Source organism: Hyla sarda, chromosome 9 (genome assembly GCF_029499605.1).
Source record: "Hyla sarda isolate aHylSar1 chromosome 9, aHylSar1.hap1, whole genome shotgun sequence".
Taxonomy (NCBI): Eukaryota; Metazoa; Chordata; class Amphibia; order Anura; family Hylidae; genus Hyla; species Hyla sarda.
The window spans coordinates 104,152,188-104,177,948 of NC_079197.1; the positions used below are offsets into that span (position 1 = coordinate 104,152,188).

The following is a 25,761-nucleotide window of genomic DNA, read 5'->3' on the forward strand; positions in this document are numbered from 1 at the left end:
TCATGTGATGGAGCCATTCGCCTCTGTTTTCGCCTAAAATTGCAATCCATCTGAATGGGGTTGTAAAACACAAATTGTAGTCCACATGTCCTTGCAAGGTCTTCTTCTTAGCAACAGTTTTTCTAATTAATTCTACCAAGGTCTACCATAATTCTACCATAGGGTGAATTCTATCTTGGTAAAAATAACACCTTATCTTTATTCTGTAGGTCCATACGATTAAAATGAATCCCTACTTATATAGGTCTGATTTTGTTTCACTTCTGTTAAAAAATTATAACTTTATGCACAAAAATTAGTAGGTTTAAAAATGTCCTCCCCTGACCCCTATAACTTTTTAATTTTTTCGTATACAGGAATGTGTAAGGCTCATCTTTTTGCACAACTATAGGTCTATAGTTTTTATCAGTACCATTCTGGTTTTCATGGGACTTTTTGACAGTTTTTAATAAATTTTGTTAGGTTATACAAATCGACCAAAAACACGCAACTTTGGACTTCAGTATTTGTGTTTACGTTTACGGCATTGACCGTAAAGTTTAATTAACATAACATTTTTATAGTTCGACATGTACGCACGCGGCGATACCACAATATTTTTATTATATTAACATATTCTTTATATGGAATTTGGGAAAAGGGGGGTGATTTAAACTTTTAATGGTTAATGGGTGTTTTTTTTTTTAAACTTGTATTAAACCTTTTTTTTTATATTACAGACATAGGCATAATTCAATGGAGTACATATGTATACTCCATTGAATTATGTGTCTAATGGTAAAAAAAAAAAAAAAAGGGAAAAAAAGTGAAAAAAAATTAAGTACCGTATATACTCGAGTATAAGCCGACCCGAGTATAAGCCGAGACCCCTAATTTCAACCCAAAATCCCAGGAAAAGTTATTGACTCGAGTATAAGCCTAGGGTGGGAAATACCTCATCCCCCCCTGTCATCATCCAGACCCGTCATTAACATCCTCATCATCCCCTTGTCATCATCCCACACATCCCCCCTTCATCATCCCCTTGTCATCATCCCACACATCCCCTTATCATCCCACACATCCCCCCTTCATCATCCCCTTGTCATCATCCCACACATCCCCTTATCATCCCACACATCCCCCCTTCATCATCCCCTTGTCATCATCCCACACATCCCCCCTTCATCATCCCCTTGTCATCATCCCACACATCCCCTTATCCCACACATCCCCCCTTCATCATCCCCTTGTCATCATCCCACACATCCCCTTATCATCCCACACATCCCCCCTTCATCATCCCCTTGTCATCATCCCACACATCCCCTTATCATCCCACACATCCCCCCTTCATCATCCCCTTGTAATCATCCCACACCCCCCCCCTTCATCATCCCCACCCCCCCTTCATCATCCCCACACCCCCCCCCCTTCATCATCCTCTTCTCATCATTCGCCCTCAGTGGTCTTCAACCTGCGGACCTCCAGAGGTTTCAAAACTACAACTCCCAGCAAGCCCGGGCAGCCATCGGCTGTCCGGGCTTGCTGGGAGTTGTAGTTTTGAAACCTCCGGAGGTCCGCAGGTTGAAGACCACTGCGGCCTTCAACATGCGGACCTCCAGAGGTTTCAAAACTACAACTCCCAGCAAGCCCGGGCAGCCATCGGCTGTCCGGGCTTGCTGGGAGTTGTAGTTTTGAAACCTCCGGAGGTCCGCAGGTTGAAGACCACTGCGGCCTTCAACATCATCCAGCCCCCTCTCACCCCCTTTAGTTCTGAGTACTCACCTCCGCTCGGCGCTGGTCCGGTCCTGCAGGGCTGTCCGGAGAGGAAGTGGTCCGGAGAGGAGGTGGTCCGGTGAGGAGGTGGTCCGGGCTGCTATCTTCACCGGGGGCGCCTCTTCTCCGCGCTTCCGGCCCGGAATAGAGGCGTTGCCTTGACAATGACGCATAAGTACGTTGGCAATGAACGCACCTCTGCGTCGTTGTCACGGCAACGTGACTATTCTGAGGCCGGGCCCGAAGCGCTTAGAAGAGGCCTCCCCGGTGAAGATAGCAGCCCGGAACCACTATGCCACCGGACCACCTCCTCTCCGGACAGCCCTGCAGGACCGGACCAGCGCCGAGCGGAGGTGAGTACTCAGAACTAAAGGGGGTGAGAGGGGGCTGGATGATGTTGAAGGCCGCAGTGGTCTTCAACCTGCGGACCTCCGGAGGTTTCAAAACTACAACTCCCAGCAAGCCCGGACAGCCGATGGCTGCCCGGGCTTGCTGGGAGATGTAGTTTTGAAACCTCTGGAAGTCCGCAGGTTGAAGACCACTGCGGGTGGGGGAGTTCACTCGAGTATAAGCCGAGGGGGGTGTTTTCAGCACGAAAAATCGTGCTGAAAAACTCGGCTTATACTCGAGTATATAGAGTAAAAAGAAAAATTTGAATTTTTTTAATAAAAAAATGTGAAAAATAAAAATGTGAAACAAAATAATAAAATGATTTACCCCAAAACACACCAAAAAATTGTCCACCCAAAAACGTCAACATGTCCCGCAAAAAAAGAGTTCTCACACAATTGCGTCAGTGAAAAAATAAAAAAGTTATGGCTTACAGAATACGGCGACTTACAAGTGTGATTTTTTTTTACAAAAATAGTTTTTATACTATAAATGAACTAAAATATAAAAAAAAGTATAGAAATTTGGTATCGCCATAACCGTATCAACCTGCAGAGTAAAGTTAACATGTCAATTATGCCGCATGACGTCCGACCTTCAAAAAAATAGTTTTTATACTATAAATGAACTAAAATATAAAAAAAGTATAGAAATTTGGTATCGCCATAACCGTATCAACCTGCAGAGTAAAGTTAACATGTCAATTATGCCGCATGACGTACGACCTTCAAAAAAGGTATAAAAAACAACCGCAGAATGGATTTATTTGTATACTGTCTCATAAAAATAAAATAAAAAACGAGTGTCACATGTACCCCAGAATGGTAACAATGAAAGAGTCAACTTGTCTCCCAAAAAATATTTTTGCACCCCAAGGTCTCTGCGACTTTATATGATGCCAACAAAATATACTAAACTAAAAGGACGCCCCCAAAATCCACACAGCACGCCTTCATGTCTGAGGCCTGTGTGAGAGACACGTAGCCACATATGGGATATTTCTAAATACGTCAGAATTCAGGGAATAAATCTTGAGTTGTATTTCTTTGTCAACACCTACTGTGTTACAGGGAAAAAATGGATTACAATGAAAAATCTGAAAAATTTAATTTAATTTTAAAATTCAGCTTCCACGTTGCTTTCATTTCTGTGAAACACCTAAAGGGTTAATGAACTTCTTTAATGTCATTTTGACTACTTTAAGGGGTGCAGTTTATAAAATGGGGTGATTTATGGGGGTATCTAACGTACAGGCCCCTCAATTCCACTTCAGAACTGAAATGGTCCCTGAAAAATCAGATTTTGAAATTTTCTTGAAAAATCTGGAATATTGCTGCTAAACTTATAAACCTTCTAACATTCTAAAAATGTAAAAGAATGTTTATCAAATTATGGGAACGTTAAGTAGATATATTGTACATGTGAATTAATCATTCATTTGGTGCAATATATCGTACGAGCAGAAAATGTAAAGTCTAGAAATATTTTTCATTTTTTGGGCGAATTTTTTTTTTTTACAAAAACCGCTAAATATATGAACCAAAATTTACCACTAATATAAAGTACAATATGTCAAGAAAAAACAATCTCAGAATCGCTTTCATAAGTAAAAGCGTTACGAAGTTATTACCAAATAAGTGGACACATGTCACATTTAGAAAATTTGCCTTGGTCATTAAGGTCAAAACAGGCTGTTGAGTAAAGGGGTTAAATATTGTTGCTAAGCCTGTGTGACCAGGGAAGGTGTCAGTGACCAGGTGACTTGTGGGTGACCTATAGAACCCCTCCAGAGTCTCCCCATATAAACCCTGGGAGGAGCTAGTTAGAGAGGAGTTTAGAGCATGTGGAGGAACAGTCAAGACCTTAGAGTGTCTGGTGTCCTGAGGAGACCCAAGGCTTACCACGCGGCCATGCTTCTACCAACCAAGTGCCCCACAGGAGAACATCCAACCCTGGTAAGCTACACAAAGGGTGAAGTCTAGTCAGTCCTAGTCAAGTCAGTCAAATCTGTCAATATTCAGCGTGGGTCTGCAGCATTCTGTCCAAGTCCACTACAAGTCCCAGCGAGCCCGCAAGTCTCTAAAGTCACTGGTCACCTCCTTGGGCCTAACTGACCTGTAAACACTATTCCATCTGTCTGCCTCAGTAAAGCTGCCGTTGTTCCGTAACTTGGTGTCTGAGTCATTATTTGCCCCGTGCCTAGCCCTGGTTTCAGCGCCCATACCTCGGGTGGTGCAGAGGTTAACCATGCCCTGGCATTACGAATACAAGGGCTTAATGCCATCTGCCTCTAGAGTAGTAACATCTGCCCTCATTATACCCTCACCACAACTTTGGCCGAAATGCGTTGGTTGTTCTAAACTTGTCTGTAACGGTATGACCTGTCAAGATTTTATGAATCTCCAATAAAGAAGCAATATTTTTTTTACCTGGAAGCCCGTGCTAAACAATATTGTTCTTTAAATTATCACGTGTGCAAGATGTTAAAAAGTATCAGATCATTTAGGACTGAAACACTATGGTCTCTAAGGTGTTAAAATGAGCAGAATTTACCATAGTTCAAAACCTACCTCATGTCCTGTTACATCGGTGCTGGGCAATTCCTCTATTTCACTGGGAGAAGCACTTTGATCTGTCAAAGAAATGAGAAAGATATTTTGGGTAGTGAATAGCTTCACTGTGTTCTATCTGTATATTAGAAGGAAATGTTGTTGCTCCACATGCTGGATTCATTTCCATAGATCTTCATAAGGTTCTCCAGTCTATAGGACATGACTAGGAAACCATTTTTTTTATTACAGAGTTGCTGTGATACTTGTGCTGTTGCGATAGTCATGGGAGGAGATTCATCAAAACCTGTGCAGAGGAAAAGTTGCCTAGTTGTCCATAGCAACCAATCAGATCGCTTCTTTCATTTTGTAGAGACCTTGTTAAAAATGAAAGAAGCCATCTGATTGGTTGCTAAGGGCAACTGGGCCACTTTTCCTCTGCACAGGTTTTGATAAATCTCTCCCATGGTGCTTTGCCCCTTCCATCTAACCTCAGAAGAACGTGTACTCAGCTATGGAGAACGTGATGCCCAAACAGCCCTAAGTAGACTACAGAGTCAGCTGCACAGGTTTTACAACAATTGCATCTTTAGGCAAAAATGCTTTTGAACCGAGAATCTTTAGGCTATGTTCACACTCCAGAATTTCTGCATGGAAATCTGCATGGAATTCCACATGAAAATTCTGCATGAATTTATAGCCAATACAGTGGTCCCTCAAGTTACAATTAATAGGTTCCAGGACGGCCATTGTATGTTGAAACCATTGTATGTTGAGACCAAAACTCTATGGAAACCTGGTAATTGGTTCTAAAGGCACCAAAATGTCATGGAAAAATAGGAAAAAGTTAGAATTAAATAATAATAAGTAGATAACTAATATAGATAAAGCAAGTCCTTACATATAAAAGTAATAAAGATCTGCTAGGAGCTGTAAATCACTGTCTATGTTAGTGTTTCCCAAGCAGGGAGCCTCCAGCTGTTGCAAAACTACAACTCCCAGCATGCCCGGACAGCCAAAGGCTGTCCGGGCATGCTGGGAGTTGTAGTTTTGCAACAGCTGGGGGCACCCTGCTTGGGAAGCACTGGTCTATGTAGAGGAAAGGAGCTTCTTCGGGGTCCTGTACAGTACACAATGTCCTAAAAAAGTAACATGGAGTCGCCCTCACCTGGTGTCCAAAGGAGCAGCTAACACTGGTACAGGTAAAGTGTACAGAACATGTAATACCTCCCTGTACTGTAGGGGGCGCTACCAGACACCAGTCAGTGCATACACTTCAGTAATACAGGGGTTTTACCAGTGAATGCCCATTCTGATTGGTCAGTTCATTGACATGTTTCGCAGATCTGGACTGTCTGTACATTGTATGTTGAGTCTGGTTTCTGGGATTCCGCAGTCCCATTCACACAGCGGAATTTCTGCTGCAGAATTTCCGTTGCAGGAATTCTATTGAAGTGACTTAGCAATTAATTTCTGTGGAATTTACAGCAGAATTTTCACGCAGAATTCCGTGGAGAAATTCTGTTGTTTAAACATAGGCTTAGATTGTGTTCACGTGACGGAAATTCTGCCTATCTGCATGAATTCTGCATCCGCATTGATTTTCTACAAAATTCTTCAGTTTTTAACACTTGGGGAATCTGTGCGTAATTCATGCGGAATTCCTGTGAAAAATTTCTGCCCAAATTCGCCATGATTCCGCAGATCAGTAAAAATACATTTTTTAATAGAATAGTCAAAATTCGTGCAGATTACGCTCAGAATCTGCATGCATTCTGCACGAATTTGGAAGAAATCAAGCCCCATTGATTTCAATGGGACTCCGCAGCCAAATTCCGGAAAAATATAAAACCAGACTTATATTTTTCCGGACCGAAGAAATCTAAATTTCTGCATCAATCATCCTGCAGCAGAAATTCTGTTGTGTGAAGGACATTGCGGAATCCCATTAAAGCTAATGGGCAATAAATTTGGGCCTAATTCTGCAGGCAAAATTCATGCGGAATTTCTGTCATGTGAACGCGCCTTATACTTCTTGCAGCAAGACACAATATTATACTTACATTTTTCTTTTCTTTTCTTTGATCGTAGGAATTTTATTCCATCAGTTCGATAACAGTCCTTGTCCTTATCACAAGAATCTAGCAAGAAATCGTCCCTTTTACTCTGTTCAAAAATGAAACACAGAGAGAGTCGTTTCTTTTTCAGTTTAGTAGGTTACATTATTTCAGAACATAAGATGTGAGTATGTGATAGGTGGGTTCTGGCAGGTTACAAGGTGATGGAATTGGGTAGAACAGACTCCATTTTGTCTTCTAGAGAATCCATTTTTTTTAAGTCTAAGTGACTGCATTTTATCTTTCTTGTTTTTTCTACATAGCTCTTGAATTTTTGGACGAGACAACTGGCGTTTTATATTCAAGGCTAACGGGATACAAGGAAGGAACATCTTATCTTTTTCTTCCACAGATGTGTCCTTTGAAACAATGGCTTGTTATGTATTCAACTTTCTGCTGACTATACAAATGATTTATGGATTCTTGTGTATCATACAATGTAAAGTTTACTGCGCATGCCCTATTGAAAATCAGCTATATAAAAAAAAAAAATACACTTGAGAAGAGGGTCAGACTTGTACTGCCCTCGGCTTAGAGACAGCACTTGTGTCTGTGTCTTGATTTGAGTCGCAGGGTGGCGTTGGAAGGAAAGTAGGGTGACTGCAGCCCCTTACAAGCCTGCCACGCACTAATTGGGCATCCACCGACAGAAGATGTCTCGATCTTTTGGGGTCGAACCTAACATTATTTGGCGCCCGAACAGGGACCCGCTGCTGATACAAGGAGCATCTCAGCTATAGTGCGGGACCACTACGGCTCGGGCCTCCGGAGACCACAGATTGAAAAAACCTGGCCAGGTAAGGAAAGATTTATTTTCTTATATCTGTGCCCTCCTGAGATCTGTGGCTGTGGGTCCTGCACTTAGACTGGGTTTTAGAATAGCTAAACTCCTGTGATAGTGGGTCTATTTGAATAGACAAAGAACCAATATACCTTCTGTCGGTTGGATAAGTACACTGTTGCTCCGCAAGGAGACATAAAATGAATGTATGAGCCAAGAGAGGATGGTATGTGATTTTATGAGGGTATTGCCGAACTGATCTGTGAAAGCGCCTAACAGGGTCACAGATTATGCTTAAATCCCATACTATCACATAAACCATTATCTGGCTGCTTGCATGAGCCTGGAATAAATCATAAGTCCAGGACAGGATTCGTGTGATAAGCCTGTGTAGTCTGGGGGGAATAAGGTGTGGTAAAACACATCTAGACGGACACTGACCCTATAAGAATGATGTGGATGACAGTTATTGCTAATGGTTGCATTTGTCTATTTGCTTTATGGATAGGATACAGAATTGTCATGCATCACAGGAAAAGGCCAGGAGAGCCTTTTAATATACTAGTCGCCTAAGGAGAAGGCAACGAGGGAAAGAGGTTTTCCCTAATAAGCTACTTCGGACTGGATGGCTAGTATGAGTTAGCTACAGGAAAAGGCCAGGAGAGCCTTTTTAGCATATTAGTTGCCTAGGAGGACGGCAACGAGGGAATAGATACCTTCCGAGGTTTTCCCCAATAATCTACCGAGGACCGGACAGCTAGTATGAGTTAGCTAATGTCTAATACAGAATTTTCAGGTAAAGGCCAGGAGAGCCTTTGTAACCTATTAGTCGCCTAAGAGGAAGGCAATGAGGGAAAGACACCTACAAGGTTTCCCCAATAAGCTACTTAGGACCGGACAGCTAAGGATGGGTCAGCTTATGTCCAAGAATGACGGAGAACCCCAGATACACGTTCTTAAAACAATCCTTGAAGAGTTACATGGCAAGGATGCAGTAGTTCAGCTAGGGAGAATACAGAAGGAATTCCATGTTCCAAAAAATTACCAATTGAATCCAGAGGTTTGGAAAAATATTGCAGAAAGAAAGAAAGGCATAGTGAAAGATCACAATTGGGATTATCAAGTCAGATGCCTGATCAGTACCTCCACATAATGTGTTGAGGAAGGTTGGACATATGACGATAAGAAGAAAAAATGGAAAATAGAGACCTCAAGACAGACGTTTACTACCTCTCTTGAAAACTCATGTACGCAAAGACAGAGAGAAAGGGGGACGGTAACAGTAGGTACTCAAACCCGACCCAGACTGTATCTGACTATTACTCTAGTCTAGAAGGTTCGGACATGAACAGTGACGCAATACAGAGACTGTTTGTACGTGCTTTTGTGGACGGTCTAAGACCCCAGAGAAGGGAAAAACTAAAAATAAGTACCCCCGACTGGAGGAATGGCAGCTCGAGCCCCAGACCTGTTAGCAAAACCCAGGGGATAGAACTTGACCTGAAGGAAGCCCCCAAAAAGACCACAATAGCATATGTCTCTGAAAAATCCCAAGGCGGGGGTCAGAATAACAAAGGAGACAGGCCCCGGAAACCCCCAATTTGTTATTATTGTGACAAGACAGGACACATAAAAATGAACTGCAGAAAACGTATTGCTGACGAGGGGAGTGACACGCAGGACACAACAGGCAAAGACAGTCAGCATCAGACAAAAAGAGATGCTCAAATTCAGGACTGACCTGCAATTTGCTAGGTCACCTTAAAGGGCAACTCCCCTGCCCTTACAGTTCCCGGGACTATAACTAGCAGGACTAAAGGGATGTACGGAGTTAAGAATGAAATCAGAATGTGACAGTGATGGAATACTGAGTAATCAGCATTTGGAAAGACAGAAGGTTATGGGAATGTTGACAAGTTGAGTTGACTAAAACAAAAGAAGAAAATAGAAGCTTTCTGTGAAATCTATGTGTATGTTTGTTATTGCCATACAAGTTGTTTGGTTTGTCAAGTTGTGTTGTCTACAGTGTATGTAGAACATGGTGTGTCTAGCATGCTACATTTTTAAGTTAGTCTTTTGATGGTAGAGAACGTGAAATGAAACTCTTTTTTTCTCTTCTCCTCTCTTCTTTTTTTCCCCCTTCTCCTGATACCTTTATGGTCTAAAAATGGCATCCAGGGACTAGCCAGAGCCCAAAAATTCCAAGAGGAGGGGCTTGTACGTCACATACTGTAGACAAAGAAATAAGTGTTTACCTTATGGGATAGTTTGTGAATGCTTTTTAGTAAATGTGGAAGTTGACGGATTAGTGGAAATTCTGGAGTATGCAATGTTTTAGTTGAATGAAGCGGAATATAATCTCTCAGTGAAGTTGTTTTAGAAGGCTACTGATAAGCTTTTGTGTCTGAAAATGTTTATATATTATATATATATATATATATATATATATATATATATATATATCTTTGTGTCACTATTAGTTTTGTTTGGTTGTGGTTTCTGATCTCCAAAGATAAAGTTCAATGTTTGTGTTTACTAATCCTGATCCTTGTCTTGATATCTGTTTAATATCAGTTTTTTAATTGTATGTCACTGATCATTCTTGGATTAGTCATTTAACCCTTTGCTTCTTCTTGCTTATGATGTGTTCTTAATATGTACTGTTCTGTTCTGTTTAACACCCTTGTATTTTAGTTCAGACATAGGCTGGTGACGAGTTGTCATGTGATCTGTGATTTATTGCTATGTGAATCCCCTTTTTCTGTATTTGTATTTTTGAGTCTCTTACGGTCCGTAAACAAAGCTGACACAGCTTTCAGCGACGCTGTCTGTCTCGCAAGACTTTCCGTGTGAGAGCGTCATTGATAGTTGTCTTACTTTTTTTTTTTCTTTATCATGTGACCTTGTAGTAACAAGCTGTTTCTCTCTGCTTTTGGCTAAAAGGGAGGAGGAAGGAGGGGAGAGAAGATTACAAACTCTGTGTATAATAATAGATCTGATGAATGCCTGTATAGAGTTAACGTTACAGGAGACAGCAGCATGACACCAAGTAGTCAAGAACTGAACAAACTCTACCTGGTTGCCCAGGGCAAAAAGGTAATGAGTTGGCTGCACTAACTGGAGCTTACAGACTTGGGTAGGGTAAAACCGCTAACAGACTTATCTGGAAGACTTTTCTCACCTCTTCAGGCAGACCAATAAAAGATGCAGAGAGTTGGAGCACTCATGGAGGGGCTGCTAACGTCAGAGGAGATCAGAGGAGGAGGAAAGACAGCATATGGGGGACTTCTGCAAAAGTCTGCCTGCCTAGAACTCTGTCCCCAATGATAGTCCAAGTAATACATGGTAAAACACATTTGTCCAAAGGGGCGATGCTGCAAGTCATAGACGAATCCTGGATAGCCCCTGGTGTCTCCACTACCGTAGTAGCTTTTCTTCAAGCCTATATGACTTGTGATTTATACAATCCAGGGAGGACTATACCAGCCCCCTGAAAGTATACCCAAAGACACTCTGTCTGCTCTAGAGAGTCCAGGTAGATTACATAAGCTTGACCCCTTGTTCAGGCTATGTGTTTGTCTTGGTGTGTGTTGATCTCTTTAGGCTGACCTGAGGCCTACCCCATGGGGAGGATGTATTACAGTTATAACATTAGTATGAGAATCTGTCCTCATATGTGTAGTTCTTGTGAAAGTATCTGAAACTAACATGTGGGCAAGTGTTGTCTTTCCTCCCAGATCCAGACAGCATTGAAGGAACCCGCACGCTACAGCCTGGAGGCTACGTGTATGTAAAGAAACATACCAGGAAGTCCCTCGAGCCCTGATTTTAAGGACCATATCAAGTCCTCTTGACTACAGCCACTGGATTCATGCATCACACTGCAAAAGGGCAGTATCTGACCATGACAATACTTTTGTTTCTGTTTAACTGTCTAATATGTTGCATCACAACCTTACATGACAAAAACTGGCTGAATAATACACTTTTTCCTCAAGGTACCGGAGAAGAGTGTCATAACATGACAGGACATCAAAAATGTAGTGAATCCTCATATTACCAGCCCTATGACCCGACATGCAATAACCCAGATGTAGGTTACTGTGGTACATTAGGACAGAAACCCGGATGGTGCTACATGACTAACGCCTCAAGACTGATTGACATAGTTAATAAACTGATAAATCAACATTCCTCATATTGTGAACTCCCAAGAGACACATATTGGGTATGTGGAAGGAGGGCCTACAAGTGGTTGCCAGTAGGGGTTAATGGTACATGCACCCTAGCCAGACTCACTCCCTCGACTTTTGTGATACCCAGCAAAGATGTTGACATGAGAGCAGTCCCAAGACACATGTTATACCAGAGAGCAGCAGACAAGGAAAGAGAAAATGGAAGACCACACGTAGTTCAAATGGGAACAGCCAATAAACTCTTCAGCACTCTATTTGTATACCCCATGATTATGTAAATGTGGGACAAATTAGTTGAGGCCACTGACTACTTTGACGACCAAATATATGATATTCTGGAAATCACTAACACCTCTGTGTCTGTACAAAATCGGCTGATGATAGTGACTAACCAGCACACAATAGTTCTTGATTACCTTACAGCTGCTCAAGGGGGAATGTGTCAGATTTTAGGCCCCACTTTCTGTCGCTACATAGACACCACAGGTACCATCCAGATGCACCACCAACTTGAAAACATACAAAAACTAAGGGAACAGTACGCTAAAGACAATGACAAAAATAAAGATAAGTGGTGGGGAGACACTTTCTCCATAATGAACCCAGCCACCTGGTTGAAAGGTATTGAAGGATGGATAGGAGGTGCCTTACACTTTATATTACAAGTCTTATTTAGTTATAAAGCTTTTGATGATATGTATAAGTCACTGCACAAATAGAATCAGTAAATACTGAGTCTTGTTTACTTCAAATGAATGAGTTAACATAAACATTTTATGCTGTTTTCCCAGGATGTAGAAGAAATAATGATCAGCATTTGTTTCCAGGTTCTCATGTCTCTTCTCTTTCCTTTGTTTCTAGATTGACATCACACCTGAAACACTCTTCCTGGTGAGGATGCCGGTCCATTACTCAGGGGACGGAGCCAATTTAAGAAGACTTGGTTCCCTCGGACAAGTCGCGGTCTGGGATAGTACCTGAGGAAAGATCTGCTATACACCTGACCTGGAGGATCCAGTTCTTTCAGATGATGATGTCAAAGGGGGGAATGATGGAATTGGGTAGAACAGACTCCATTTTGTCTTCTAGAGAATCCATTTTTTTAAGTCTAAGTGACTGCATTTTATCTTTCTTGTTTTTTCTACATAGCTCTTAAATTTTTGGACTTGAGACAATTGGTGCTTTATATTCAAGGCTAAGGGGATACACGGAAGGAACATCTTATCTTTTTCTTCCACCGATATGTCCTTTGAAACTATGGTTTGTTATGTATTCCACTTTCTGCTGGCTATGCAAATGATTTATGGATTTTTGTGTTTCATACAATGTAAAGTTTACTGCGCATGCCCTATTGAAAATCAGCTATATAAAAAAATACACTTGAGAAGAGGGTCAGACTTGTACTGCCCTCGGCTTAGAGACAGCACTTGTCTGTGTCTTGATTTGAGTGGCAGGGTGGCGTTGGAAGGAAAGTAGTGTGACTGCAGCCCCTTACAAGCCTTCCACGCACTAATTGGGCATCCACCGACAGAAGACGTCTCGACCTTTTGGGGTCGAACCTAACACAGGGAAATTAGTAAAATATATCAAAAGATTGAAAAATAATTTAGACATAATCCTTTTTTTAAACCCTTACCCATAAGAAATGCATGTGTAATGTGTGGCAAGTGCTGTATAACCCTTGCTGGAGCACATTTTGTCATTTACATAAAGGGGTATTTAAGTTAAAAACATTTTTTTTACAACTCTGTTTAACTGGCTCCAGAAAGTTAAAGGGTAGCTCCCACCATCCCTTTTTTTTTTTCTTCCTGTCCCTGCCTATTGCCCATCTATCCCTAACCCCCCCCCCCCCCCCCCCCCCTGCCTTTACATTTTTTTTTACTATATTAAAAATGCTTTTTTTTCTGCCTGGTAGTGTGCTCACTACCAGGCAGACTTCCCCGGCAGGCATGACGTCACTGACGCCTGCTGGGGGGCCTGACTTCCGCCCTTAGTTCAACTATACAGGGTGCCTCCAGCTGTTTCACCACTACAACTCCCAGCCTGCCCTGACATCTATTGGCTGTCAGGGCATGCTGGGAGTTGTAGTGGGGAAACAACTGTAGGCACCCTGTGGTGAAAACAGTCTCAGCCGCAGCTGCCACAGATCCCGCTCCCCCAGGCCCCACCGCGCAACACCCCCCACCCTTCTCCCTCCGCCGACCCGGAAAAAACATTCCGCTCTCCAAACTCCATCACCCCCAGACCCCGCCGTGCAACAGCCCCCTCCCTCCAACTGCCCGAAAAGAAGACATTCCGCTCCCCTTATAAGACCTCAGATCAGACTTGCCCATCCGGAGGATCAGCGCAGCAATGAGTGCGCGCGCTGCCTCCGGACAGGGTAATGGGGGCGGGGCCATGCGCGAGGCTAGTGGAGCAGCCTGACAGTGGGCAGTGCAGCCCCAGCTTTCAGCGCGCTCGCTCTCGCCTGTTTGATTGACAGGCGGGAGCGAGCACCGCAGTGACTGGATTTCGACTCATTGCCAGGCTGAAATGAGTCGAAATCCAGTAGTGACGTCACTGCTGAATGCATTCGGCCACTAGGAGGGCGACCCCTAGTGGCCGAATTTAAAAGTGATTTTAAACTTGTTTAAAATCACTTTTTTTAATTAAAGTATATTAGAGATATGTTGTAGTACTTAAGTACTACAACATATCAATTTTTTTACTTCATGACAGTGCCCATTTAAACAGATTTGTAAATTACTTCTATTCAAAAATCTTAATCCTTCCAGTACCTATCAGCTGCTGAAGTTAAGTTGTTATTTTTTTGTCTGACAACAGTGCTCTCTGCTGACACCTTTGTCTGTCTCAGGAACTGTCCAGAGCAGTAGCAAATCCCCATAGATAGCACCATATTATAGATCCACCCAAGCAAATATATCATCCAAAGATGACTGGTGGGTGTGTAGATGGAGATCAGGGCTAGTCACATAACATCACAGCTAAACAATAATTTACTATAATTTTGTTAGAGAGGCAAAAGATTATTGTGGCCACCTTATCACCTGTATAGGTAATCCAAGACAAGACAATGCCATTGATACTTCTCAGGCATCTCAAATAGATGGCCAGAGATATAGATAAATAGAATACAAATACAACCCATTGATAAACACACACACACACACTTACCTGTATCCAGGTCTACAGAGTAGACCCCCCATTGGAGTCAAAATGACAGACAATGGGGGAGATCTATCAATACCAGTGCAGAGGAAAAGTTGCAACCAGTTGCAAAAGTAGCAACCAATCAGATTGCTACTTTAATTTTGCAGAGGCCTTGTTAAAAATGAAAGAAGAAATCTGATTGGTTGCCATGGGCAACTGGAAAACGTTTCCTTTGCACAGGCTTTGATAAATCTCCCCCCAATGAGTTTCACTCTCCAGGACTTTCCTTGGAGACTTGTCATTCATCATGGGTATTGTCTTGACTTGTTTGTCACACCCCTATTTCCTATTTACATGTCTCTTAGAAGAGATGACACCTTTACAAACATTCAAAGGTCTGTGATCTTTCAACGAACTCCGCTTAGGCCTTCTGAGAATTCATACAACATGGCGGACACATCATGCTCTTGTTCTATTAAACATAGTGATTCATTTTTGGGGCCTACAATAAGTATGACAAAGGTGGGGTGCGTTACTATGTAGCACACAGCTTCTCTGCCGCTGAAGTGTATACTGACTTTAGCCAATAGCTGCACCACCATCTTATTAAGCCCTCCTCCTTGTTATGCTCTAGTGCAGTAGTCTTCAACCTGCGGACCTCCAGATGTTGCAAAACTACAACTCCCAGCATGCCCGGACAGCCAACGGCTGTCTGGGCATGCTGGGAGTTGTAGTTTTGCAACATCTGGAGGTCCGCAGGTTGAAGACCACTGCTCTAGTGTATGATAGATTGCCCAGATGATGCTAAAGCCCGCCTGCACTTCTGGATCCCTGTCGGATTGTGATGTCACCTCAGACATGCCAAGGGTGCAGAGATGCTATTGATGGCAATTAGGAAAGAAGACAAAAGATAATTCACCTCGTCTGTGTCCTGAAGGTCTGTGGATGAAGATTTTTTATCTGTAACTGTAGAAAGATGGGAAATTAGTTTGGGGATTCCTCATAATACAAAACAAAAAAGCTGCCATAAATTATCTATATTATTTACTGAAAGAAAAAGAAAAACAGAGCAAATTTCTTCTAAAAACAGCATCACTCCTCTCCTCAAGTTGTGTCTAATATTACAACTTGGTGTCAGTCACTTCAATGGAACTGAGCTGCAATAGCACACACATCCTGAGGACAGGTTTTAATCCTTAATAACCCCTTTACGCACTGTTAATACTGCTATACAGGTCTTAACCCCTTAAGGACCAAGGACGTACCGGTACGTCCTTGGTCCTGCTCTTCCGATATAACGCGGGGTTACACAGTAACCCCGCGTCATATCATGGCGGGCCCGGCGTCATAGTGACCGGGACCCGCCTCTAATAGCGCGCAGCGCCGATCGCGGCACCGCGCGCTATTAACCCTTTAGCCGCGCGCTCAAAGCTGAGCCGCGCGGCTAAAAGTGAAAGTGAAAGTTCCCGGCTAGCTCAGTCGAGCTGTTCGGGATAGCCGCGGCTAATCGCGGCATCCCGAACAGCTGACAGGACAGCGGGAGGGCCCCTTCCTGCCTCCTCGCTGTCCGATCGCCGAATGACTGCTCAGTGCCTGAGATCCAGGCATGAGCAGTCATGCGGCAGAATCGTTGATCACTGGTTTCTTATGAGAAACCAGTGATCAATGATGAAGATCAGTGTGTGCAGTGTTATAGGTCCCTATGGGACCTATAACACTGCAAAAAAAAAGTGAAAAAAAAAAGTGAATAAAGATCATTTAACTCCTCCCCTATTAAAAGTTTGAATCACTCCCCTTTTCCAATAAAAAAAAACACAGTGTAAATAAAAATAAAAATAAACATATATGGTATCACCGCGTGCGGAAATGTCCGAATTATAAAAATATATCATTAATTAAACCGCTCGGTCAATGGCGTGCGCGCAAAAAAATTCCAAAGTCCAAAATAGTGCATTTTTGGTCACTTTTTATATCATTTAAAAATGAATAAAAAGTGATCAATAAGTCCTATCAATGCAAAAATGGTACCGTTAAAAACTTCAGATCACGGCGCAAAAAATGAGCCCTCATACCGCCCCATACACGGAAAAATAAAAAAGTTATAGGGGTCAGAAGATGACAATTTTAAACGTATTAATTTTCCTGCATGTAGTTATGATTTTTTCCAGAAGTCCGACAAAATCAAACCTATATAAGTAGGGTATCATTTTAATCATATGGACCTACAGAATACATAACAGGTGTCATTTTTAACGAAAAATGTACTACGTAGAAACGGAAGCCCCCAAAAGTTACAAAACAGCGTTTTTTTTTCAATTTTGTCGCACAATGATTTTTTTCCCGCTTCACCATAGATTTTTGGGCAAAATGACTGACGTCATTACAAAGTAGAATTGGTGGCGCAAAAAATAAGCCATCATATGGATTTTTAGGTGTAAATTTGAAAGAGTTATGATTTTTTAAAGGCAAGGAGCAAAAAACGAAAATGCAAAAACGGAAAAACCTCCGGTCCTTAAGGGGTTAAACAATAGCAGTCATTACCCGTTAAAGGGGTACTCCGCCCCTAGACATCTTATCCCCTATCCAAAGGATAGGAGATAAGATGTCAGATCGCCGCGGTCCCGCTGCTGGGGAGCCCCAGGATCCCCACTGTGGCACCGCGCTATCATTACTGCACAGAGCGAGTTCGCTCTGTGCGTAATGACGGCCGATACAGGGGACGGAGCAGCGTGACGTCATGGCTCCGCCCCTCGTGACATCACGGCCCGTCCCCTTAATGAAAGTCTATGGCAGGGGGCGTGACGACCGCCACGCCCCCTCCCATAGACTTGTATTGAAAGGGACGGGCTGTGATATCATGAGGGGTGGAGCCGTGACGTAACGATGCTCTGGCCCCTGTATTGCCCGTCATTACGTGCAGAGCGAACTCGCTCTGTGCTGTAATGATAGCGCAGTGCCGCAGCGGGGATCCCGGGGATCCCCCAGCAGCGGGACCGCGACGATCTGACATCTTATCCCCTATCCTTTGGATAGTGGATAAGATGTCTAGGGGCGGAGTACCCCTTTAAGGTGCCTGCTTTAGGCTAAGTTTCTGCTTGTTTTTTTTCTGGCAGTTTTTAGAATACTGCCACTGCAGTTTTTGAGCCAAAGTCAGAAGTGGATCCATAAGGGAGGAGAAGTGTAAGTCCTTCCTTTATATGTCCTATTACTTTTGAATACATTACTGGCTTTGGCTCAAAAACTGCAGTGGCAGTATTCCAAAAATTGCCAGAAAAAAAACCAAGTGGAAACTTAGTCCAAGAGATGACACAGTGCAGGCAGGGGAATAACTGGAAAAGCCTTAGCAACTTTTTGACCCCCCCCCCCCCCCTTTTTACCAGCATCTGTTAGCATATACATTTTTACTAAGCCTCTTGGAAATGCCCTGTTGTCCAGAGAGACAACGCATTTTAGGGTGGTCCTAGCTCCAACTTCGCACACAGGATGTCCACCCAGAATTTTTTTTAGGTGGATATTCTGCTGTCTAAATGAGCTCTTAACGGGTTACTCCACTGGAAAAAAAAATTTTTTAATCAACTGGTGCCAGAAAGTAAAATAGATCTGTAAATTTTTTCTATTAAAAAATCTTAATCCTTCCAGTACTTCAACTGCTGTTATGATCCACAGGAAGTTCTTTTCTTTTTGAATTTCCTATCTGTCTGACCACAGTGATTTGTTACTGTAATAGTGTTCCTAAACCAGCTGCTATAAGCAGTAAGGGGCATTGATCTGTTCCACCCACCCACAAAGTGTATTTAAGTGGCACCTATACTCGCCTATAGGGCCTGTGAAGACAGTAGTAATGAATATAATAGATTTCCACAAACACCTTCAGTACTCATTGTGCTGTAATCTCTACCACGCAAAAAGCATTAAAAGAATTGAAACTTAGATTTGACAAGTAGGTTGTGGAAAATTCACCCAAAAAGGATAAAATTAACCAAAAAAACATGTCTGGAAAAGGAGTTGGTGGACAGGGTAGAGGGCAGAAGACCCCCGCCATGTTCTCTGCCAGTAAGAATGTTTGTGGCAGTACTAGTACAGGTAGCGGCAACAGAAGCCAGGTATTGTGTGGTAGCTGCTTCAGCCATTCCAAGTTTTCACTGCCTGGGAAAGGTTATGTGGTTTTACAGGACAATCCGGCTTTACCGGAATATTTCTGTCATACGACTTCTGAGGAGGAAGTCTCTGACAATATGATGGTGAGCCACCGGTCAGTGGATTCCTTGGCGTCTACACTCACATGGGGAAGTGGAAAGGTCCGTCCTAGACGCTGTGCTTCCTCATTTCTGGCTTTGCCTCACCCTGCTACTGCTACGCTGAAGGATAGGACTAGCTATGAGGAGGAGTTGTGTGGCGACAGTGAAGCTTTGGAGTATGTTGGCGAGGTGGTGGTCGAATCAGTGGTCGAGCCAAGCGCAAGCGGGACTGGTGGTGGTAGGCATGGTGGGGATACTGTAAGGCGTCAAGGTGTCTATGCTGAAGGGGATCAAGGAGCCAAGGAAGCCTGTGGATGATGATGTGGTGTTGGACAGGATGTGGGAACCGTCTGGGCATGAGCTTCATGTGTTCAGAGCAGGAGGGTAGTGGCAGTGTCGCCAAAGAAGAGCGTAGCAGAGGTAGGGGAAAAAAACCTGGGAAACATAACAGGCTTAGGGCTGCTGGTCTGATGAGCTCAACATTGCTTCCTGCTCAGGTTCCATTAAAAAAACATCCAGAGGAGGGGCACAGTCAGGTGGTGAAGTCCCTGATGTTTTCTGATGTGTGGAACTTTTTTCCACCTTACCTACTGCAGAGAAATGGCAATATATTGTCTCTGCAAACAGAAGGTAAGCAATGGCCAGGGTCCGAGTGTAGGAACTATGGGGGAGATTTATCAAAACCTGTCCAGAGGAAAAGGTACCCAGTTGCCCATAGCAACCAATCAGCTCACTTCTTTCATTTTTCAACTGGTCAACTTTTCCTCTGGACAGGCTTTGATAAACCTCCCCCTATGTCCCTACGTAGCATCACCACAAGACCGCGTGGGACAGTCCAGATGCCCCACAATGTGAGGAAACCGCTGCTACTGCTACTGATGATCCTCCAGATATTTCCCAGCTGTCTAACAGCATGGACTCTTCCACAGGCAGCACATTTTCAGGATTTGCCTCATCTGTGTCGTGCCCTCCTCCTCCCTGATCCCATCAGTTATCCATTGGGAAATCCATGTCCTCCAGACAACAGTATACTCCCAGTCACCCTGTTGTAGTGCGTCTCAATTCGTACCTGGCCAAGTTATTGGTGGTACAGGCCCTCCCATACCATCTTGTTGACTCCATGGCCTTCAGACAACTAATGGAGTGCGCCCAGCCCAGGCAGCACGTACCTAGTCACTGTTATTTTGCAAAGAAAGCCATCCTGCTCACAATCATGTGGCAGAGAGGGTGGGTCACTCCATGAACTTGTATGTGTGCAGAACAGTGCATGCCACGGTTGATATATGGAATAGTAGCTACGGCCAGGGGCAATACATGTCTTTTATAGCCCACTGGGTCAACATCCTGCAGAATGATGCTCCACCACAACGAGGCCATGAAACTGTAGTGACATTGCCACGGTTGCGCTGATCTTCCTTCTCCACAGACATCTTGCACCCCACGGGGAAGAATGTAGCTTATTCTCCTCCCCCACTCTTCTTTCATCGCTGCAAAATCAAGCATTGCCATGCTGTGTTACACCTGCTGAGCATGGGCGAGAAAAGCCACATGGCGGATTAGCTGCTGCCCTGTCTGCAACAAGAGGTTTCACACTGGTTCCCAGGTTGTAAGCTGACATTGGGAAATGTTGTTGCCGAGAACAGCACAAACATTGTCAAAGTGCTGCGTCTAGGTGGCATGACACTGTCACGATGCCGGCTGGCAGGTAGTGGATCCTCTGTGCCAGAGAGGGATTGGCGTGGACCGTGCTAGTGGATCGGTTCTAAGCCACTACTGGTTTTCACCAGAGCCCGCCGCAAAGCGGGATGGTCTTGCTGCGGCGGTAGTGACCAGGTCGTATCCACTAGCAACGGCTCACCTCTCTGGCTGCTGAAGATAGGCGCGGTACAAGGGAGTAGGCAGAAGCAAGGTCGGACGTAGCAGAAGGTCGGGGCAGGCAGCAAGGATCGTAGTCAGGGGCAACGGCAGAAGGTCTGGAACACAGGCTAGGAACACACAAGGAACGCTTTCACTGGCACAATGGCAACAAGATCCGGCAAGGGAGTGCAGGGGAAGTGAGGTGATATAGGGAAGTGCACAGGTGAACACACTAATTGGAACCACTGCGCCAATCAGCGGCGCAGAGGCCCTTTAAATCGCAGAGACCCGGCGCGCGCGCGCCCTAGGGAGCGGGGCCGCGCGCGCCGGGACAGAACAGACGGAGAGCGAGTCAGGTAGGGGAGCCGGGGTGCGCATCGCGAGCGGGCGCTACCCGCATCGCGAATCGCATCCCGGCTGGCAGCGGAATCGCAGCGCCCCGGGTCAGAGGACGTGACCGGAGCGCTGCAGCGGGGGGAGTGAAGCGAGCGCTCCGGGGAGGAGCGGGGACCCGGAGCGCTCGGCGTAACAGTACCCCCCCCCTTGGGTCTCCCCCTCTTCTTAGAGCCTGAGAACCTGAGGAGCAGACTTTTGTCTAGGATGTTGTCCTCAGGTTCCCAGGATCTCTCTTCAGGACCACAACCCTCCCAGTCCACTAAAAAAAAATTTTTCCCTCTGACCTTTTTGGCAGCTAAGATTTCTTTGACCGAGAAGATGTCCGAGGAGCCGGAAACAGGAGTGGGAGGAACAGATTTGGGAGAAAAACGGTTGAGGATGAGTGGTTTGAGAAGAGAGACGTGAAAGGCATTAGGGATACGAAGAGAAGGAGGAAGAAGAAGTTTATAAGAGACAGGATTAATTTGACACAAAATTTTGAAAGGACCAAGATAGCGTGGTCCCAACTTGTAGCTAGGGACACGGAAGCGGACATATTTAGCGGAGAGCCATACCTTGTCTCCAGGGGAAAAAACGGGAGGGGCTCTTCTTTTCTTATCCGCGAACTTCTTCATGCGTGATGAAGCCTGTAAGAGAGAATTTTGGGTCTCTCTCCATATGATGGAAAGGTCACGAGAAATTTCATCCACAGCGGGCAGACCAGAGGGCAAGGGAGTAGGGAGGGGGGGAAGAGGGTGACGGCCGTACACCACGAAAAATGGGAATTTGGAGGAAGACTCAGAGACCCTGAAGTTATACGAGAATTCGGCCCATGGGAGGAGATCTGCCCAGTCATCCTGGCGGGAGGAAACAAAATGTCGCAAATAATCACCCAAGATCTGGTTAATTCTTTCTACTTGTCCATTGGACTGGGGATGATATGCAGAAGAAAAATTTAATTTAATCTTGAGTTGTTTACAGAGAGCCCTCCAGAATTTAGACACGAATTGGACGCCTCTATCCGAGACAATCTGCGTAGGCAACCCGTGAAGACGAAAAATGTGTACAAAAAATTGTTTAGCCAACTGAGGCGCAGAAGGAAGACCAGGAAGAGGGATGAAATGTGCCATTTTGGAGAATCGATCAACGACCACCCAAATAACAGTGTTGCCACGGGAAGGGGGTAAATCAGTAATAAAATCCATACCAATCAGAGACCAAGGCTGTTCGGGGACAGGCAGAGGATGAAGAAAACCAGCGGGCTTCTGGCGAGGAGTCTTATCCCGGGCACAGATAGTGCAGGCTCGCACAAAGTCCACAACATCCGTCTCCAGAGTCGGCCACCAATAGAAGCGGGAGATGAGTTGCACAGATTTCTTGATACCCGCATGACCTGCGAGATGGGAGGAGTGACCCCATTTGAGGATTCCGAGGCGTTGGCGAGGAGAAACAAAGGTCTTTCCTGGAGGAGTCTGCCTGATGGAGGCAGGAGAAGTGGAGATCAGGCAGTCAGGTGGAATGATGTGTTGCGGAGAGAGTTCAACTTCTGAGGCATCCGAGGAACGAGAGAGAGCATCGGCCCTAATGTTCTTATCGGCAGGACGAAAGTGAATCTCAAAATTAAATCGGGCAAAGAACAGAGACCACCGGGCCTGGCGAGGATTCAGCCGTTGGGCAGACTGGAGGTAGGAGAGGTTCTTGTGGTCGGTGTAGATAATAACAGGAGAACTTGATCCCTCCAACAGATGCCTCCATTCCTCAAGTGCTAATTTAATGGCTAGAAGCTCTCGATCCCCGATGGAGTAGTTCCTCTCCGCTGGAGAGAAGGCCCTAGAGAAAAAACCACAAGTGACAGCATGCCCGGAAGAATTTTTCTGTAGAAGAACAGCTCCAGCTCCCACTGAGGAGGCATCAACCTCCAATAGGAAGGGTTTGGAAGGGTCAGGTCTGGAGAGGACAGGAGCCGAAGAAAAGGCAGACTTGAGTCGTTTAAAGGCGTCTTCTGCTTGAGGAGGCCAGGACTTGGGATCAGCATTTTTTTTGGTTAAAGCCACGATAGGAGCCACAATGGTAGAAAAATGTGGAATAAATTGCCTGTAATAATTGGCGAACCCCAAAAAGCGTTGGATAGCACGGAGTCCGGAGGGGCGTGGCCAATCTAAGACGGCAGAAAGTTTGTCTGGATCCATCTGTAGTCCCTGGCCAGAGACCAAATATCCTAGAAAAGGAAGAGATTGGCATTCAAACAGACATTTCTCAATTTTGGCATAGAGTTGGTTGTCACGAAGTCTCTGAAGAACCATACGGACATGCTGGCGGTGTTCTTCTAGATTGGCAGAAAAAATTAGGATATCGTCCAGATATACAACAACACAAGAGTATAACAGATCACGAAAAATTTCATTGACAAAGTCTTGGAAGACGGCAGGGGCGTTGCACAGGCCAAAGGGCATGACCAGATACTCAAAGTGTCCATCTCTGGTGTTAAATGCCGTTTTCCACTCGTCCCCCTCTCTGATGCGGATGAGGTTATAGGCGCCTCTTAAGTCCAATTTAGTAAAGATGTGGGCACCTTGGAGGCGATCAAAGAGTTCAGAGATGAGGGGTAAGGGGTAGCGGTTCTTAACCGTGATTTTATTAAGACCGCGGTAGTCAATGCAAGGACGTAGGGAGACATCTTTTTTGGACACAAAGAAAAATCCGGCTCCGGCAGGAGAGGAGGATTTACGGATAAAGCCCTTTTTAAGATTCTCCTGGACGTATTCGGACATGGCAAGAGTCTCTGGGGCAGAGAGAGGATAAATTCTGCCCCGGGGTGGAGTAGTGCCCGGGAGGAGGTCGATAGGGCAATCATAAGGCCTGTGAGGAGGTAGAGTCTCAGCTTGTTTTTTGCAGAAAACATCCGCGAAGTCCATATAGGCCTTAGGGAGACCGGTTACTGGAGGAACCACAGAGTTACGGCAAGGGTTACTGGGAACCGGTTTTAGACAGTTCTTGGAACAAGAGGACCCCCAACTCTTGATCTCCCCAGTGGACCAATCCAGGGTTGGGGAATGAAGTTGAAGCCAGGGAAGTCCAAGGAGAATTTCCGAGGTGCAATTGGGGAGGACCAAAAGTTCAATCCTCTCATGATGAGATCCGATGCTCATAAGAAGGGGCTCCGTGCGGAAACGTATGGTACAGTCCAATCTTTCATTATTTACACAATTGATGTAGAGGGGTCTGGCGAGACTGGTCACGGGGATGTTGAACCTGTTGACGAGAGAGGCCAAAATAAAATTTCCTGCAGATCCAGAGTCCAAGAAGGCCACTGTAGAGAAGGAGAAGGCAGAGGCAGACATCCGCACAGGCACAGTAAGACGTGGAGAAGCAGAGTAGACATCAAGGACTGTCTCACCTTTGTGCGGAGTCAGCGTACGTCTTTCCAGGCGGGGAGGACGGATAGGACAATCCCTCAGGAAGTGTTCGGTACTAGCACAGTACAGGCAGAGGTTCTCCATACGGCGTCGTGTCCTCTCTTGAGGTGTCAGGCGAGACCGGTCGACCTGCATAGCCTCCACGGCGGGAGGCACAGGAACAGATTGCAGGGGACCAGAGGAGAGAGGAGCCGAGGAGAAGAAACGCCTCGTGCGAACAGAGTCCATATCTTGGCGGAGTTCCTGACGCCTTTCGGAAAAACGCATGTCAATGCGAGTGGCTAGGTGAATAAGTTCATGTAGATTAGCAGGAATTTCTCGTGCGGCCAGAACATCTTAAATGTTGCTGGATAGGCCTTTTTTGAAGGTCGCGCAGAGGGCCTCATTATTCCAGGACAATTCTGAAGCAAGAGTACGGAATTGTACGGCATACTCGCCAACGGAAGAATTACCCTGGACCAGGTTCAACAGGGCAGTCTCAGCAGAAGAGGCTCGGGCAGGTTCCTCAAAGACACTTCGGATTTCCGAGAAGAAGGAGTGTACAGAGGCAGTGACGGGGTCATTGCGGTCCCAGAGCGGTGTGGCCCATGACAGGGCTTTTCCGGACAGAAGGCTGACTACGAAAGCCACCTTAGACCTTTCAGTGGGAAACAGGTCCGACATCATCTCCAGATGCAGGGAACATTGGGAAAGAAAGCCACGGCAAAACTTAGAGTCCCCATCAAATTTATCCGGCAAGGATAAGCGTATCCCAGGAGCGGCCACTCGCTGCGGAGGAGGTGCAGGAGCTGGCGGAGGAGATGACTGCTGAAGCTGTGGTAGTAACTGTTGTAGCATAACGGTCAGTTGAGACAGCTGTTGGCCTTGTTGCGCTATCTGTTGTGACTGCTGGGCGACCACCGTGGTGAGGTCAGCGACAACTGGCAGAGGAACT

At 45.0% G+C, this 25,761-nt stretch overlaps 1 protein-coding gene across 1 annotated transcript in view; it reads right to left on the bottom strand.

The window, feature by feature from the left end:
• The window catches only part of LOC130291910 (uncharacterized), a 118,475-nt gene that overhangs the window by 12,694 nt on the left and 80,020 nt on the right, over positions 1-25,761 (bottom strand). Inside the window, exons 9-11 of the mRNA XM_056541343.1 lie at positions 15,861-15,907; positions 6,761-6,863; positions 4,719-4,780 (exon numbers count right to left, since the gene is read on the bottom strand). Coding sequence (XP_056397318.1) covers positions 4,719-4,780; positions 6,761-6,863; positions 15,861-15,907 — 212 coding nt within the window. The remainder of the gene's footprint in view (positions 1-4,718; positions 4,781-6,760; positions 6,864-15,860; positions 15,908-25,761) is intronic.